Genomic DNA, 17101 nt, shown 5'->3' with positions numbered 1-17101 from the left:
TATCTATTGAATGAATAAAGGAAGAACATTTATAGAAGAAAGATTTTTTTTTTTTGGAAGAAAGATCTGATGTCACTGAATAACCAACTAGCCAATCCACTGCCATCACCATTATCTTCTAGTATAAAATTTGATAAAAAAAATAATAGGGATCCTATGTTTAGGATTAGTGTTATGAGATCTGACCAACTTCCATTACTGATGCTCTATTCTATAAGTAAATTGTCTTAAAAGTTGAGATGGCAAACATTGTCAACGAAACTCCTAGAGATATAAACTCTAAAAGTAACTTCTTTTTTTGCACATAGAAGAATGGTATTAAATCTTCCTGAGGGAACACTTGATCTTTGCTTCCTGAGTCCAGGAACACTGGGGACTTCAAATCTTCCAAATTTAAGTAAACATGTCAGAGCACATGGTTTTATAAAATTTTTGATGTTCAAGCTTAAAAATAAGGCTACCAAAATTTAATACTAAGTGATATTTACATTTAGTCTTCTTACTAAATTCAATTTCAACCATTAACTTTATAATGTAAAGTTTTTCCAAGAAAAGCTAGAGCTAGTTAAAAATAAAATTGTAGCTATAGAAAGCAGTTATTCTAACTCCCGGGAGAATATGGTAGCTCCAGAAAGCAGTTGTAGAATTTCTGGCAGTATTTCACATTTTTTTTTCAGTATATCAAATTTATTTTGACAGAATTTCTTAGAACAGTCCTTACTTAAACACTCTAGTCTTAGAATCAACTTCAGAAACAGTAATGTTGATTCCCCATCCTCTCATTTTAGTGCCCACACTGTTTCTACCAACTATATAAGCTTGTATGATAATAAAGAAATAACATTCATATCCTAGCAACCCATGAGATGAAGACACCATAGAAATATTTCAAAATGAAATCACCCAAATATCTTTTATCGATCCCAGTGCTTGAAGCTGTGCAACATTTACACATACACACAGATACACATAGTTTATCATGTGAAAATTGTTTCTCAAAAGTAAAACTTTCATGCCTCCCTATTTTATGTTAAATTTAGAACACAGCAGCCTCTTCTATGAGCTGAAGTGTTTGATGGAGGAATATCATTGGCCATGATGCTTTACATCTCACCACCTTCCTAATGAGAACAGGACTGAAACCATCTCTCCCTCCTTAGCCATGGGAACAATCTTGCAGTTATGGATGGTTTCCATCTCCCATCCCCCTAAAGTAGGAATAACTGTGCTGTGAGCCAAATGCTGAGGGTTAGCAGGGTAACCTCACATGAGAATAATTACTTAATATGATCATGAGAGAAAGCAATGAGGTTCCCAGACACAGGAAACGAAAAGTCAGAATGGGAGGTAGAGTTGGAGAGGGCTCTGAAGCCTTTCCAGACAAGCAACTTCCTTGTAACAAACAGAAAATTGGGTAATAAATTTATCACTCTGTCATTTTATGTGTACAGATACTCTAAAATCAGCTAGTTAGCATAACGAACTTTTGCAATGCACATGTGTCTTAGCAATGCTATAAACTCAACCTATTTCCTGTTCTCTAAAAAGCGTAATATGAATGCTCATTTTGATATTCCAAATCACTTGTAGGTTTAATATTTCAATCCAAATCACAAATCCAAGTGTGCTCAAAGAATGCATATTGCTCAGAAACCTTGAAAAAAGAATTCAATTGATTGTATGGGCCAGACAGTGGAAGGTAAACAACACAATGTCCGGACAAAGGCAAAGTGGGAAAATGATCCTGTTGTTATATGCTGCTCTGCTTTGCACACATTTCTCTCAGATTTATGGACTCTGAGACATTCCTGGTTTGTAGGAAAAAAGTAGAAATTCAATAAATTAAAGCTAGTCAGCTTTTAGATCTGGAATTGTATGGGAGGAAAAACATTCTCAGAGAAGCAAGTAGTACATTTTCTTATTTTACTCATTCATCAAATACTTTTTAAGTTGGGTACAATGCTGGATACAGGAGATACAATGATAAATGAGAATGATGGCAGCTTGCCTCAACAGTCTTGCAGTCTAGTGGGGCAGACAGGCAAGTGAACTGGCAAAGACAGTGAAATATATGTTAAATGCTCTTTCAGAGTTAATAGAGGGTGTCATGGGAGCACGTCAGAAAGGCAATAACACAGTTTGGGTCATAGATACTTGCCAGACAAAGAGATAAACGTTTAGGTGGAGATCTGAAGAATCAAGTGGAATAAGTTGGAAGCAGCATGAGGAAAAATATGCCAGGTAGAAAGATCATCTTGGTATTTATTCTCAGACAGGCGAGGTTAAGCTAGAGTGAATGGAGGGAAAGTGTGCAGAGAAGTGCTAGGAGGGAAGGCAGGGTCAGAGCCACCCCATAGGAAATGTTTAGCTGGGATGGAATGCACCAGCAACGGGCAGAGATCTTAGTCAAGGGACACATTTTTCTTTTGCAAAATTCAGGGAATACAGTTTTTATTCCTAATTTTATGGTTATAGCACTATTACTGGAGTGCATGAGAAAGATCTGCTTTTATTTGTTTGATAAGGAGTAAAAGGAAAACACCACTGTTATCATATATGCAATAATTTGGTGAGTAATTTCATCAATTTGGGCGAATATTACCATGGGTAATATCCTGTATCTTGTACATAAATGGAGATTTCCTGTGACAAATTGTCATCATCATCGTCATCACCATCAATATTTTAACTTGAAGATCTCTGAGAAATCTGATTAGAAGTTAATTTTAACAGTAAAGACCCTAATAAATCAAATCATATCAATAAGCACTTAATGAACAACTAACTACTTTGTTTGAGACACACAATCCATAAGTTGTGGCCATTTATTTTTGAGACAGGAGTTGCCTTGGTGATCTGATGTGTCAAGAAACAACTTTTGTATGGCTGCCCCAAAAAAGAATGGATTCCAGTTGCACAAGATGTCAAAGGCTGTGTGAACATGGAGATAACTGGCTCCAAGTGAACATCTCTGGTTTCCACATTGCTCAGATCCTCTGCCAGAGCAACATATTGAGTCTTGATTTTCCATTGCAAAATATTCCTGATAATTTCAAACAGAAATTGTATTTGTTTATTTTTCATTGTTGTCCTCAATAAGAGGTAGATTCTTAGAGTGGACCAAATTAGCAACCAACAATCAGTTATTGGAGTCTGTCACTGGCTAGTTAGCTTTTACCCCACATACTGAATGGAGACCTCATTCACCTACAGTATTATCTACGACATCACTGGTTTCAACTCCCAGATATGCACATCAGAGATTTCTATGCTAGCCTTTGGGCTTACCTTCTTCCCTCTTTCATGGGCCATCATTCTAACCCTCTACAATCTACTTCTGTCATAAACATGTTTCCCCACATCCTGTTTCTACTGATTGGGCTGAGGTACAGTGGTTTATGGGCATATCCATGTGCACGTATGCGTGAACTGTTATCCTAAAAGTACATGATGGAAAACTTTGGCTTACCCATGCACAAACATCATTTTTAGGGTTTTCATTGTATTCAAAATTATAATCCATCTTCCTATAGATAACACTCCAGGGCATTAACAGAATCTCATGAATCATTAAAGAGTACAGTTATTGGATTCTGTACTTCTAATATATTTTGGCATTTAGTAATTGGAGGTTGAGACCCTAAACACAGATACAATGTTTAAATTGTTTTTGCCATTATAGTGAATGTAAACAACTTATATACAGATTAATTTACTGGCTAAGTTTGTGCATTTCTTGAAAATTCACGTATGAGATAATTCAATTTCTTGACAAATCAAATCCATCATCAGTTTAGGTTACAAGTGTGTATATTTGAAGGAGTCTGTAACTCCCTCCTCTCTCCTGTTTTTGTTAGTCTTCTCATGTAATTACTGATGTTCTGCTTTTTTGCATAACTAAAAATTAGAGTTAATCCTTTGATAAACTTAGCAATCTTTTCTTCAACGCTGCCATTTGGAAGGCCCTTGAATGCTCCAAAACCAACAAGGTAAGTGACATTTATTTGCTTCCTTCGATTCCTTCTGCTTTACATTTTATTGTCTCAGACTTTCTGATTGTATTACCTGGGAGCTTACCTGTGTGTGCAGGTATAAGCCAGGGCCAGAGGAGTCTCTCTCTACTCTTTGGCTTATTTCTTCTCTCTGCAACATATATATCTCCAGGCTCATTTTTTTTTTCCCATTTAGGATCTATATAAACTTCAGCAGCAGTCATTCAGTTACTAGATGTAGCCTTTCTGAGAATGTTATTTACTTTGGGGTAGTGATGGCATTTTTGACCAGAGCTGTGTATACATATTGGGAGCTGGTAAGAAGTAGGTGAAGTGTAGTCGGAGTAGGGAAGATCTTGAATACCATACATGTGAACTTTTGGGTGTTTTTAATTAAAGCAACACTCAGTAGGTGGAAGTGAAGACCAGTAGAGGCTGGTCTGAAGATAGATCAATTAGGAAACTTTTGGAAATCAGGTGTAGAATGACCCCTTCTTCCCTGTTCACAGACCATCAAGAGCCACTCAGTACCAAACAAAATGGTAAAGTGAGATGGACAGCTGCTACTTTGTCCTGCAACACAGGGCAGCTTGCCATGGTCAGAGGAATCCACAGGTCTGATACGTGAGGCTCCAAAGCACTAGAATCTTAAAGCAGGAGCAGCTGCCGACAAAAGGCATGAGGGCCCAGAGCTCACATTGCTTGGAAGGATTTCCCTGGACTGTCCTGGGCAGAAATCAGGGAAACTGCATCATTTTATGGTCTCCTAACTTAGAGAAGAGACTGACAGAATGAGTAGGAATAACTCCCCAATACTGTGAGGCTTTCTAGCTTACTCGCATGTTTTCTTCTTTTCCTCTGGAAGATTAAAATAACTAAAGCTTATATATATTTTTTAACTCAAAAGATTTACTTCCTAAAATGAATATTGGTTAAATGACTCATTACATGAGTTTTAGAAAACCAGAAACTACACAAAGTTACTCCTGTGGTGTAAAAACTGTCAAAGTGTCCACATTATTTAGAACTACAATAAAATATATTATGCATTGGCTTCCCAAGAGGGAAGAATCATATGGTCAAATGAGGACGTCTAAGTTATTATCCATTGTTATATGAAGGTAAAACAAAGTTTTATTTGATTTTTTCACCAATTGGAGATATTCCAGATGATCTGATTTCAAATGTTGCTATGGAATACAAATGACATTTAGTCTAGTGATTGGCAGGTGGCACCTCAAAGAGATAAGGAAGTCTCCTGCCCAGCAGTTGTAGATAATGACTTTCCAAAAAGTTTCTTTGCAAATGGTCAAATGGGAATAGTTAATTCAGAGATAGTTAATTATTCTCCTGAGCCCTGCTGGGTTGGATAACTAGTGTATATGTGTGAATAATCAACATTTAATACTCTACACTGTATTTTTTGTATTTTTGTATTTTTTGCATTTTATATTTTTGACTGGAGCCAAATTTTGAATAAGAGTCATATAAAGATTTAAATCTATTATTAAAGAAAGATGTCATGAGAAAGTCAAGTATTTACATGTAATATTTCATAAAGAAAAAATGAATAACCTTCAAAAATTAAAGTTCTGTAGCATGTGCTAAACATTTTAAGTTACTTACACATTTTCATTTTGCATCATAGTTCAGTTCTAAAATCCCATTTTAAGTTCAAATAGAAAATGTATGTTTTTGGGGCACCTGGGTGGCTCAGTGGTTGAGCATCTGCCTTTGGTTCAGGTTGTGATCCCAGGGTCCTGGGATTGAGTCCCACCTTGGGTTCCCCACAGGGAGCCTGCCTCTCCCTCTGCCTGTGTCTCTTGCTCTTTCTGCATCTCTCATGAATAAATAAAAACAATCTTAAAAAAAAGGAAACAAAACATGTTTTCATGCTATTCTGTGAAAAGATACGGTATATTTTTAAAAATCATTTTTGTCTAACTTCCCCAATTTTGCAAACAGTATATTGGAGTAATTCTGGAATGTTTTTTATTTGTAATATTCAAGATTGTAATCACTGTTTTCGGCTATATTGTTAGGACTTCACTGTGTGGCTGCTTTTCCTGATAGGCAGGCAAGTATAATTTTGCCATTTAAGTGTAACTATTGGAAACTGCAAGACTTACTTAAAATTTATCAGGTCTTCAGACAAAATTTGCCATTTAAAGTCATATTGCAGAATATTATTGCTCAGAATAGCTTTGTTCTTATGGATAATACATGAGAAGAAAAAAAAATAAAGGCTGGGCTTAGAATAAAGACATTTTGTAACATCTGGCACAGACCACATGATTTCACTTGAATTTTAGGTTATTTGGATTCCTACAACCATTTTCCCTCATAACCGCTAGACCAAATATGAAATACCTAACTCCTTCTGGCTTGAGTTTTTTTTTGATACTAAGCAGTCGCTGAAGTGAGGTGATCACAGCGACAGTGGGTTATCTACCTCTCCCGCAGAAGCCCCAACCTTGTCTTATTTGTCTCAGAATCCTTCCTTCCTCACTCAGGGTTGGACACACAGTGGTTCCTTCATAAAAACTGCATATACCAAAGAAAACAAAGGGGGTGACAATAAACAGATGCCTGTTTTAAAGAGCTTTAGTGACACTGTTCAACAAGGTTAGCACTAGCCCGCGATCACGTGGACCCCGTCGTCTCTAAGTCACCCAGGTCACTGAGGTAAGCTAGCATGCCCTTTGGCTTCCATCATCAATCCAGATAGTCAAAAGAAAATAGGTACTTTTCACTTCAAGATGTACCATGGATATTTGGCTGCTGAACGGCAGCACCTTACAAAGGTAATGACAACTGAAGAGATACTCATTGTAAGTACTCCTTGGGCTCAGTAGATCTCACCCTGCAAACCAAATCTCAGAAAAATCCAGTTGCTTCCCAAGATTGCCCATCCACTCAGCAGGCTGAGGGCTGGCATAAGAATCTGCTTCGTTAAAGACCATGACTTTGAATAGTCATCCCAGAAATCTGATTTTGTTAACAACTGAGTTACCAGGTGAATGTAACATTTAACTAATAATAAAAATTTTAAATGCCACAGAGTTAGAAGGTTGCAGAAATCACTTTCAGTAAAAACATGGACTAAAATTCCAAAGGTCTGCAGCAACTCTCTTACTGTGGAATCAGAGCATATGTTCAAACCTGCAAATATATTCATGGTTACTTCCTACCTTAAACACATTGATAGGGAGATCAATGACCACATAGATAAGGTCTCCAAGGGCAAGGCTGGCTATCAGTGCGTTGGGGCCATTCCTCATACACTTGTTCTGGTAAATGATCCTGAGCAGAGTTGCATTCCCCACCATTCCCACGATGAAAATAGTACAAGATATCACAGTGTTAATGTATTTGAAAGCTGAAGTAATCTTAGTCTGCTGTGGGCAATAGCTGTGCATTGAGCCATTGCTAGGTAGGGCCAAATTAGTGGGTCGATGAGTGGTGACCAGGAAGCTGAGTTCTGTTCCATGAAAAGTGGTGAAATCCACTGGAGTGCTTAGGTTTGTGCTGTAGCTCTCAGGATGATCACCGATTACATATCCAACCAGCGCTACCCAAAAGGTCACCTTGAGGCAAAAGGTTTCCATCGTGATGCGAATCTGAGGAAAGGGTTCTTATTGCGTTGTCTTTATACCCACACTTTTTTTTTTTCACCTGGAAAAGAAAGGAGGAAAAATAATCTTGGTTACAAAATCCAGCTGCCAATAAAATTATAGTCAATGATTATTTACCACTTCCAGTAAAAAGTAGTATATATTTGGTAATTAGATAAAATAATCTGTGTCAGGTTATCTCATGGCAGGGAAAAAAAAAAAAAGAGAGAGAAGACAAAAGCTCCATTATGGCAAATTCTCTATCTCAGTCTCTGTCCCTCTGCCTCTCTGCCTTCTCCTCTTTCCCTCCCTCATCTCCATCCATAGCTATACTTTTATCTAGATTATGATATGGATGAGGATATGCCAGTTTTTCCTTTAGTAGATAAAAGTTACTTTTTTCTCTCTGTTTCAACTAGGCTGGTAAGAACCTGAGTCACAAAAATCTTCAAGAGTTACAAAATGTCACTTATTAATGGAAGAGAAAAGGCATTATTTGACAAGTAGAAGGCACATGGTATTAAGACTAAAAATTAATCAATTCTGTAATTAACAATTTAATATTCCAAAATGTGTTCCGTTTGGCACATGATAATGAACATGAGAATAAAATGTAGCACACGTAGCCAAGTTTAAAGTGTTATAAAATGCTCTTTTAAAGATCAGAACTCTGGTTAACTCCATCAATACCTTCATTTATTTATTTATTTATTTATTATGATAGAGAGAGAGAGAGAGAGAGGCAGAGACACAGGCAGAGGGAGAAGCAGGCTCCATGCACCAGGAGCCCGATGTGGGATTCGATCCCGGGTCTCCAGGATCGCGCCCTGGGCCAAAGGCAGGCGCCAAACTGCTGCGCCACCCAGGGATCCCATAGATTTCTACTTCAATCCTTAAAGTAAAGATGCTGGGGTAATTGAGGGAGTTGCTGGTCACATAGCAATCAAAGGTAAATTAAAAAAAATGGCTCTTCCCCTTTAAATATTTTGTGAATTTTCTTCTCTGTGAGTTTTTAATGATTCTTTAAATGAAGACCATAAGATCATTAATGCAATGGCATGTGTCTATGATTTATATGCCCAGTTCATAACTTAATTTTTAAAAGTTGTGTCCCATTGTTTTTTTTATCTATTTATGGTTGGTATTGACCACTTTTAAGAATTTGGACAGTTATCTTGGGAAACCAACAGAGCTTAGGTTTCGACAATAAGTAGATGAAATAAGATTTATTCAGGTTGTACGGAAGGTCTGAAGTAAGTACAAGGTGCAAATACCATATACTTTTTGCCTTCCCCTGAGGTTTTTCACAGGAACCTGAAACATTAATGACATCGTATGTATATTAATAGCTTATTATGTATGCATCTGTTATCTGACCTGAGCTTTACAACTCTAGGTAGGCAGGGGCAATATTCCCATTTTAACTGTGAGGAAAATGAGTCTTGAAGAAGTTAAGGCTTCGTGATCAAGAAGTGGCAGGACAGGTATAATGCCTCTCTTTGCTCTGCCTAATTATAAGTAGTTTGCAGTTGTTTCCTGCTTTTTACAGTTTGGAGTAAATATCTGACTGAATGTTGACAGACCTACGAAGTGCCACTACTTGCATTCCACAGTGGAGACCAGGACTCTATGAACAAAGCAGATCATCATTCTCCGTTTCAGATCACAGATATGGGAGAAAAGAAATCCTTCAATACCTTGTGCTATTTGATGGCTAAAGTCTCCCAGTTTCCAGGTTGGAATGGACCCTTCAGCAATGTTTCCTTAAAAAATAAGAGAAAGAAAGCCTTTCCTGGAAACGAAGTGGCTCTTTGCCCAGCAGAGTCCACTAGGAGAGTATTTAGTGAACTGATCTGGCTATCATGGGGTTATGACACTGGGGAAAGGTACTACTAGTGGTTGAACATTAGCATGCTGGTTTGCTTGGTCGGCTGTTGATGTAGGAGCTAAGGAGGCCAAGGCTGTGGGTTCTTATCAAGGTGTGAGGTGAGCTAGTGACCATCAAAACCATCAAAACCACTTTCCTTCCTCTGGGAGCACATCATTTCTGATGACATCTCCATCAGCTCTCTACGTGTATTTATTTTATTTTATGATAGAGAGAGAGGAGAGAGGCGGAGGGACAAGCGGAGGGACAAGCGGAGGGACAAGCAGGCTCCATGCTGGGAGCCCAACGCGAGACTCGATCCCGGGACTCCAGGATTGTGCCCTGGGCCAAAGGCAGGCGCTAAACCGCTGCGCCACCCAGGGATTCCCCTCTACGTGTATTAAGCAGCAGGGCTAAGGGATACTTGGCAAAGATGCATGGGTATCATGTTATCATTGGGTGAAAAATACAATAAAATAAACAACAAAAAAGGCCTCTCATATACATGTTACTCCAGGGATGAATCTGTAGCCCAATCCATGGATCTAAGTCATGCTGTGCTTGAAACCCTCAGTCACTAGACCCAGCTCCAGTGAAGCTTCTTAGGTTCAGCCCAAGGGCTGTAGATTCAGCCTTCTTCATATCTGGGGGCTAAGAATTTGGTGGAGTTCAAAAGCTGTTACTGAGGAAGAGGACTGAATCCTTAGGCCTACACTGTAAGCATTTACCATCTTGGATTTTTAGGATTAAAGTTCGCCTGTAATTAGTAATTTGGAAATTCCAATCTTACCGAAATGGCATAAATTTAAAGCAGGTAATTTACTGAAATGATTGCCAAGGTGTTTCTCCATAGTTAACCCCGGGGCGGGGGGGGGGGGCTACGAGGTGGGGGGAAAGCCGCGAACAGCAACCGAGGAGGGGCGGGGGGGGGGGGGGGGGAGCCAAACAAATAAACTAGGAACTTTTTACTAGTTTGCCGCGGGCTCTGCTCGGTTCTTCCTGACGACGCCCGACTTTGATGTGCCCCCACCCCGCCGGCCAACAACTCTGTCCGGGAACTCCCCCAGGGTGGTGTCAGCAGGGGCTGGTGATCTACACACAGCCCGGGTTTTCCGCACGTGAAACGCAACAAGTGCCCTTTGAAGGAGAGCGGCCCCCGACCTCGGCCTGCGGGCGTCCGAGCCGGGGCTCCGGGGGCGCCCGGGCTTCCCCGACCTCGGCGCGCCCCTCCCCGCGCCCTCCTGCCCGCCTGCCCCCGCCTGCCCCCGCCTGCCCTCCCCGCGCCCGCCTGCCCTCCCCGCGCCCTCCCCGCGCCCCCCTGCCCTCCCCGCGCCCTCCCCGCGGCCCCGCGCCCTCCTGCCCGCCTGCCCTCCTGCCCTCCTGCCCTCGGCGCGGCCCGGGCGCGCGGAGCGAGCAAAGGCTGCGAGGGAACCTCACCAGCCGCCGCGGGGCCGCCGCCGAGGGCGTGAGGTTCCTCCACGCTCTCGCAGCGTCGGGGACAGGGAGCCCCAGGCAGAGCCCGGAGGCCGAATCCCGCCTGGGGCGCCCCGGGCAGGTGGGGGGCAGCCCCGGGCGGGGGCGCCAGGCTGCAGGCCCCCCCCCCCGCCCCCCGACGGGAAGAGGTGCACCGACCGTGGAGCTCGGCGGGGCGACGGCCGCCCGGTCCGCGCGCCGCCCGAGGAAGCGCAGCCGAGCGCCGGTGCTGCAGGCCCGGCTCCCACGCCGCCCCGCTCCCGCGGGAGCTCCCGGAGCCGCAGCGGCCGCCGGCGGACCGAGCCTCTCGCCCGCTGTGCGCGGCCGCCGGACCACGGGGACGACTGCGCGCGCGCCGAGCTCGCGGGAGACTCGAGGGGACACGCCCCCGCGCGGCCGGCCCCCTGCGCGCCGCGCTCCCCGACCGCCCGCCCGGCCCCGGGGCCGCAGGAGCGCCCCCCGCCCCCCCCGCCTGCCCCCTAGACCGCACCCGGCCGCCGCCCCCCCAGGCCCCGGGGGCGAGAGTCTTAACTCTTTCGCTCCCGAAGTGAAGGGGGTTCGGCAACAGCAAGCCCCAGAACCGAGGGAGGCCCTGCTGAAAACCCGCTCCCTTCGCTGCGGGCGCAGGCGGGTTCGATCCGAGAGGGAAGGACTACAGATGGAGCCCGAGCGGAAGGGTGCTGCTGGGGGGGGGGGGCTCCACGTCCCCGCCTCTTGGCTTGCCTTGTCTGCCCCCCTTCTTAAGCTTGTGGCAAGTGAAAGAGCCAACCTAGCGGTGGACTGATCAAGTGTTGCTTTGATCTCATTCCTAGAAGCCTGCACCCCAAGGCTCCACACCACTCCAGGGCAAGGCAGGAGAGTCTGTGGAAGGGTCCAGTGTGTGGCTCAGAGACACTTTGGATTCCTCAAGAAATCCAAGCACTGAGGGGTGCAGACACTGCAGAAGGTAGCTCTCAGAATCTTTCTGTAATAGAGAGTTTTATCCTAAATTGCAGAGCGGGAGAGGACGTGAGGGACAAAGGCCATTGCCCGTGACATTCGAGAAAAACTTGAGGGCTCCTTAGAGAAAGTTCTCCCTTGGAGTCACTTAATGTGCTGCTGGTATGAGACATATTATGGAAACGTGAGTTTGGAGTGCTGGTAACATGATATACAGACTGTTCTGCTCATCTATTACAGCTAAAGAAAATCACCCCAAGACAGTAGTGGCTTCAAACAACAGCAGTCATTTACTTTACTCATCATTCTGCAATTTGAGCAGGGCTTGGCAGGGACAGCTCATCTTTGCTGGGGCTGGAGGCTCCAACTTGCAAGGCAGTTCACTCACTTGGTGATGAGTGTTGGTTTCCCTCCATGTTTGTCTCTCTACAAAGTGGTTTAGGCTTCCTCACAGCATGGTGGCCCGGTTCCAAGAAGGAGTGTCCAAAGAGTTGGGACGTGAAGCTGCCAGTTTCTTAAGGTCTGGCCTGGAAATTGGTACAGTGTCACTTCTGTAGAACTCTATTATGAAGCAGTCACTGGTCCCAGATTCAAGGTGAGGGGATATTGCTTCCACCTGTCAATGCAAGGCATGCAAAGAAGTTTAAGAGGGCATCATGTAAAATAATCAGAGAGATGCACAGAATATCATCATTGAATGAGGCCTTAACAGTCATGTAGTCCAACTGGACTAGGTATTATCCTGTGCATTAATCTATTCTATCTACAGCTTTCTCATGACAGAGGGTCAGTCAGTCAAGATAACTGATAGCTTCCATAAATGGATGCCTTAGTTTTCATGGAAAAAAAGGTACCCTTTCAAGCATATGGCTTGGCAAGCTGGCAATATTTCCAGAGAAGGAAAAAATTATTGCTTCCTTCCAGAAGAGGCAGTTCTACACCAGGGTTCACACCTTGGAATATGAAACATGTGCTGGATTTTAGTCCCTACTCACCCTGCAACCAGACACACTTGGACAGTGCACAACTTGCGTAACTGAACATGTTAGTCTATCCAGTCTTTGGTAGAGCACATTAATCAGTCCCTACATCCTGGGAACAGCTCATCCCATGGTGGCACAGGTCTAGTTATTAAAATTTCCTTCTCTGGCTGTGGTTCAGTTGGTTAAGCATCTACCTTCAGCTCAGGGAATGGAAAATAGTGCAGTAGCTTGGAAAACAGTATGGCAGTTCCTCAAACAATTAAACATAAAATTACTGTATTAATGATGTACGTATGTATGATGTATGTATGATGTATTGTATGATCCAACAAATTCTATTTCTGGGTATATACCCAATGTGAATAAAACCAGGTATGTGTATACCTATGTTCATAGCAGCATTATTCACAATAGTCAAAAGATGGAAATAACCCAAATGTCCATCTATGGATGAATGGATAAACAAAATGTAGCATACACACATGCATAAAATGAAATATTATTCAGTCTTAAAAAAGTAAAATTCTGATACATGCTACAATGTGGATGAAACTTGAAGACATTATGTTAAGTGAACCATGCCAGATGCAAAAGGACAGCTATTGTGTGATTTTCCTTATATGAAGTGCTTTAGAGTAGTAGTCAAAATCAGACACAGTAAATGGTACGGTGGTAGCCATGGACTGGTCTTGGGGGAGACCTGAGGATGTACTATTTAATGTGTTTCAGAGTGTCAGTTTGGGATGGAAATGTTCTAGAGGTAAATGGTGGTGGTGGTGATGGTTGCACAACAATGTGAATGTACTTAATGCCACAGCTGTATGCTTAAAAATGGTTAAAGTGATAAATTTATATTATATATAGTTTGCCATACAAAAAATTCTTCCTGACATTGATATGAAATCTGCCTCTATATATTACCTGTTTATCTACCCTACACGTTCATAAAATAAATTTACTGCTTCTTCTAACAAAGATCTTTTTATGTGGATCACCAGCATAGATCTGCCTTTGTAAGGGATTGGGATTGCCTTACTCGTTTTAGGTGAGAACAACACAAACTTTCCTTAGTTTTTAGAGATTTATATTCTTGTCTTCTCTGCTTTGGGAAAAAATGACTTCAATAGATTTAAATCTGTTTTCATTTAAATTAACTACTTCCACTAACCCCTCTCCCCATATACAGGACTTTATATACTTACTCCATTTCTATATTCCCTGTTTTGTACTTTTTTTTTTTGCTTCGTACTTTTTAAGTTTTTAAAAAGATTTATTTATTTATTTATTTTAGAGAGAGATTGGGGGCAAGGGTAGGGGTAGAAAGAGGGAGAGAGAGAGAGAGAGAAAGAATCTCAAGCGGACGCCCTGCTGAGCATGGAGCCTGATGTGAGACTCCATCTCACGACCCTGAGATCATGACCTGAGCTGAAACCAGGAGTCAGATGCTCAACGGACTGAGCCACCCAGGTGTCCGCCACTGCTTTGTACTTTTAATGAAAATATAATCAGTATATTAACTAAGTTTCTCAATTCTACTTCCAAGGATTATTTCTTTCCCCTGGAAGGTAGGTTGAAAGCAGATTTTCGGGTCTTTGGAATTTCCAGACTTTCTTAACCACACTTGACTTCTGGTTCAAGCAGCTCATAAGTGGAGCATTACTATAATGGTAGTTACACTGATTTTTCTCAGCATCATATTATCATTATTGATTTCCTGAATAATTGCTGAAGATCAAGAAGTACTCAAGATAGCACTTAAAAGCCCAGTTCTCATGTGTCTTTCAGATAAAAGTTCTTATGAATTTAAGATTTTTGATTCAAATTTGCAAATCCATTTCACAATTGCTAATTCTTAAGATCCTCAAACCTGAAGTGCAATAAAGGATTTGTGTCTCACAGCATTTGCTAAAAATGTTGTGTTCACTTCAGGGCCCCCTGGGGGATAGGAAACATGAAGGGGTCAGAGAGGAACCCTTGGAGAAGGGGAGAAACTGGGGACTTGCACATCAGAGACCTGGACCTGTCACCGTAGCCTTCATACTGGGCAGTGCCATGGTCAGGACTTGCTGTTGACAACATACATCACAGGCCTGGAGAAGAAAAAGCAAGCCCATTGAGTTTAAGTTCCATTTTTTTAAAGTTTTTAAAACTTATTTATTCATGAGATACACAGAAAGAGAGAGGCAGAGACAGGCAGAGGGAAAGCAGGCTCCCTGTGGGGAGCCCGATGTGGGACTTGATCCCAGGACCCTGGGATCATGATCTGAGCCAAAGGCAGATACTCAACCGCTGAGCCACCCAGGTGCTCTTAAGTTCCATTTTTAATTGAAATTCACTACAGGCAGTTTGTTTTTAAAAGAAAATGTTTCCAAATGTTAGCCTGTGATGGGTTGCTAAGGATTCTAAAGTGTTTTTTCACTGCAATAATGTTGCTCATGGTGGTCAAGACTGCAGGTTACCTCATTGAAACCTACTTAAGGCCTAATGTAGCCCAATGTTTTGTAGACCACTGGTAATCTCACTGGAGGGCTGAGAAACTGTTCTATCTTAGCATCACTAATGGTTAGGCAAGCAGATATTAGTTGTCCTCTGATGACATATTCTATCTGGCCACAGATGTTTAACTTAAGGCTTTAGCTATACAAGTTTCCAGGAAAGATAGGAGACAGACATACAAGTTAAACACATGCTATGAGGAAACAAATAGACAAATCCAGAAAGTGTGACATTTTACAGGACAATTGGCCCCGGCTCCTTAACAAGTCAGTCGATGAAAAATGGGTATTTTTCTAGATTAAAAGAGACATAAAGGAGCACGACCACCAGATGCACTGTCCTGGATTGGGTTCTGGTTTGGAGAAACCAACTGTGGGGAACATTTTTGGACAACTGGGAAAATTTAGATTTGGATTGGATATTGGATGCAGTGAAGGATTTACTAAATTTATCAAATGTGAAATGAACTTAATTAAATGCGATTCTTTTGGCATATAGGAGAACAGTCTTATATTTTAGAAATGCTATTTCGGGGATATATAATTTACCTTTAACTACCAAAGCAGAAACAAAAATGATATGAGTTAAGAAAAAGAAAAGAATGTAAAGTACCTGGGCTTGGCACATAATAAGAGCTCAATAAGCCTTAACTCTTTTTATTTTCATTTGTTCCTTTCTTAGTTGTCCATGAGGAGAATGGTAGAACAGAATAAGCAGCTTCACATGGCACCTTGAGTGACCTTAGGAAAGTGACATAGTAGCAGTGATGAAGGCCAAGGTGATCAATGGCATCTAAGGAGCTAGAACTTAAAAGCTGGAAGGTTATCTGGTGTCTTGAAGTGGCTGTAAGGAGAACAATTATCCATAGCAGAGTTTATGCAACATGGCCCCAGGGATCCCTTTAATGACACAGGAGGGGTCTGAGGGTTCAAGATTTTGCTGGTGAGGACTAGAGGCCAGGATGGGTGCTATGAGGACATCACTGTGACTCTGACTTTTGAATGTTCCTTTAGGTTGGTATGGGCTTGGGAGCTGCAGGTTGCACTCGTAATATAAGATGACAAACAAAATATGCATGAGCTTGAATAAACAGAATTAATTGAAAGAGGTGACAGCAGGTGTTCCATGGAATAAGTTCGGACGAGTAGAGGTAAGGACCAATAGCTTACAGTCTCTGCTTTAGATATGTCAGGAAAACTTGAAATTGGCAGGGAAGATCACTAGGTGTCCTGTCTAGTGCATTTTTCTGTTATCTGTGCCTTCCATCAACTTTGAGCTCTTTTACAACTCTGTAGGTTGCAGAAAACTGGTAGCAATACAAGAGATTCTTGAACATAGAAATAACAATTTCGATTGGTAGAGATGCAAGAGATTCTTGCCTTGTGGATATTGACCACTTGTCTTAGCTCAAACTGCCATAGTAAAATACCACAGACTAGATAGTTCAAACAACAGATATTTATTTTCTCATAGTTCTGGAGGCTGGAAGTCCAATATCTGGGCACCAGCATGCTCAGATTCTGGTGAGAACTCTCTCTCTTCCTGGCTTCTTGCTGGGTCCTCACATGGCAAAGGGAAAGAAAGTGAGAGAGAGAGAAAAGATATGTACCCTGGTATCTCTTTTTATAAGGGTACTATTCCCATCATGAAGTCACCACTGTCATGACCTCATCAAGTCCTAGTTATATCCCAAGGCCCCATCTCCAAATACCATCACATAGGATGTTAAGACTTAAT

At 42.0% G+C, this 17101-nt stretch overlaps 1 protein-coding gene across 1 annotated transcript in view; it reads right to left on the bottom strand.

Moving 5' to 3' along the window:
- EDNRA (endothelin receptor type A) overlaps positions 1–7600 on the bottom strand; it is a 50783-nt gene extending 43183 nt beyond the window's left edge. The window contains 1 exon segment of the mRNA NM_001031632.1: positions 7184–7600. Coding sequence (NP_001026802.1) covers positions 7184–7600 — 417 coding nt within the window.
- Positions 7601–17101: the final 9501 nt, after the last annotated feature.

This window comes from Canis lupus, chromosome 15 (genome assembly GCF_011100685.1).
Source record: "Canis lupus familiaris isolate Mischka breed German Shepherd chromosome 15, alternate assembly UU_Cfam_GSD_1.0, whole genome shotgun sequence".
NCBI classification, from domain to species: Eukaryota; Metazoa; Chordata; class Mammalia; order Carnivora; family Canidae; genus Canis; species Canis lupus.
This window is presented reverse-complemented; position numbering and strand designations above follow the sequence as displayed.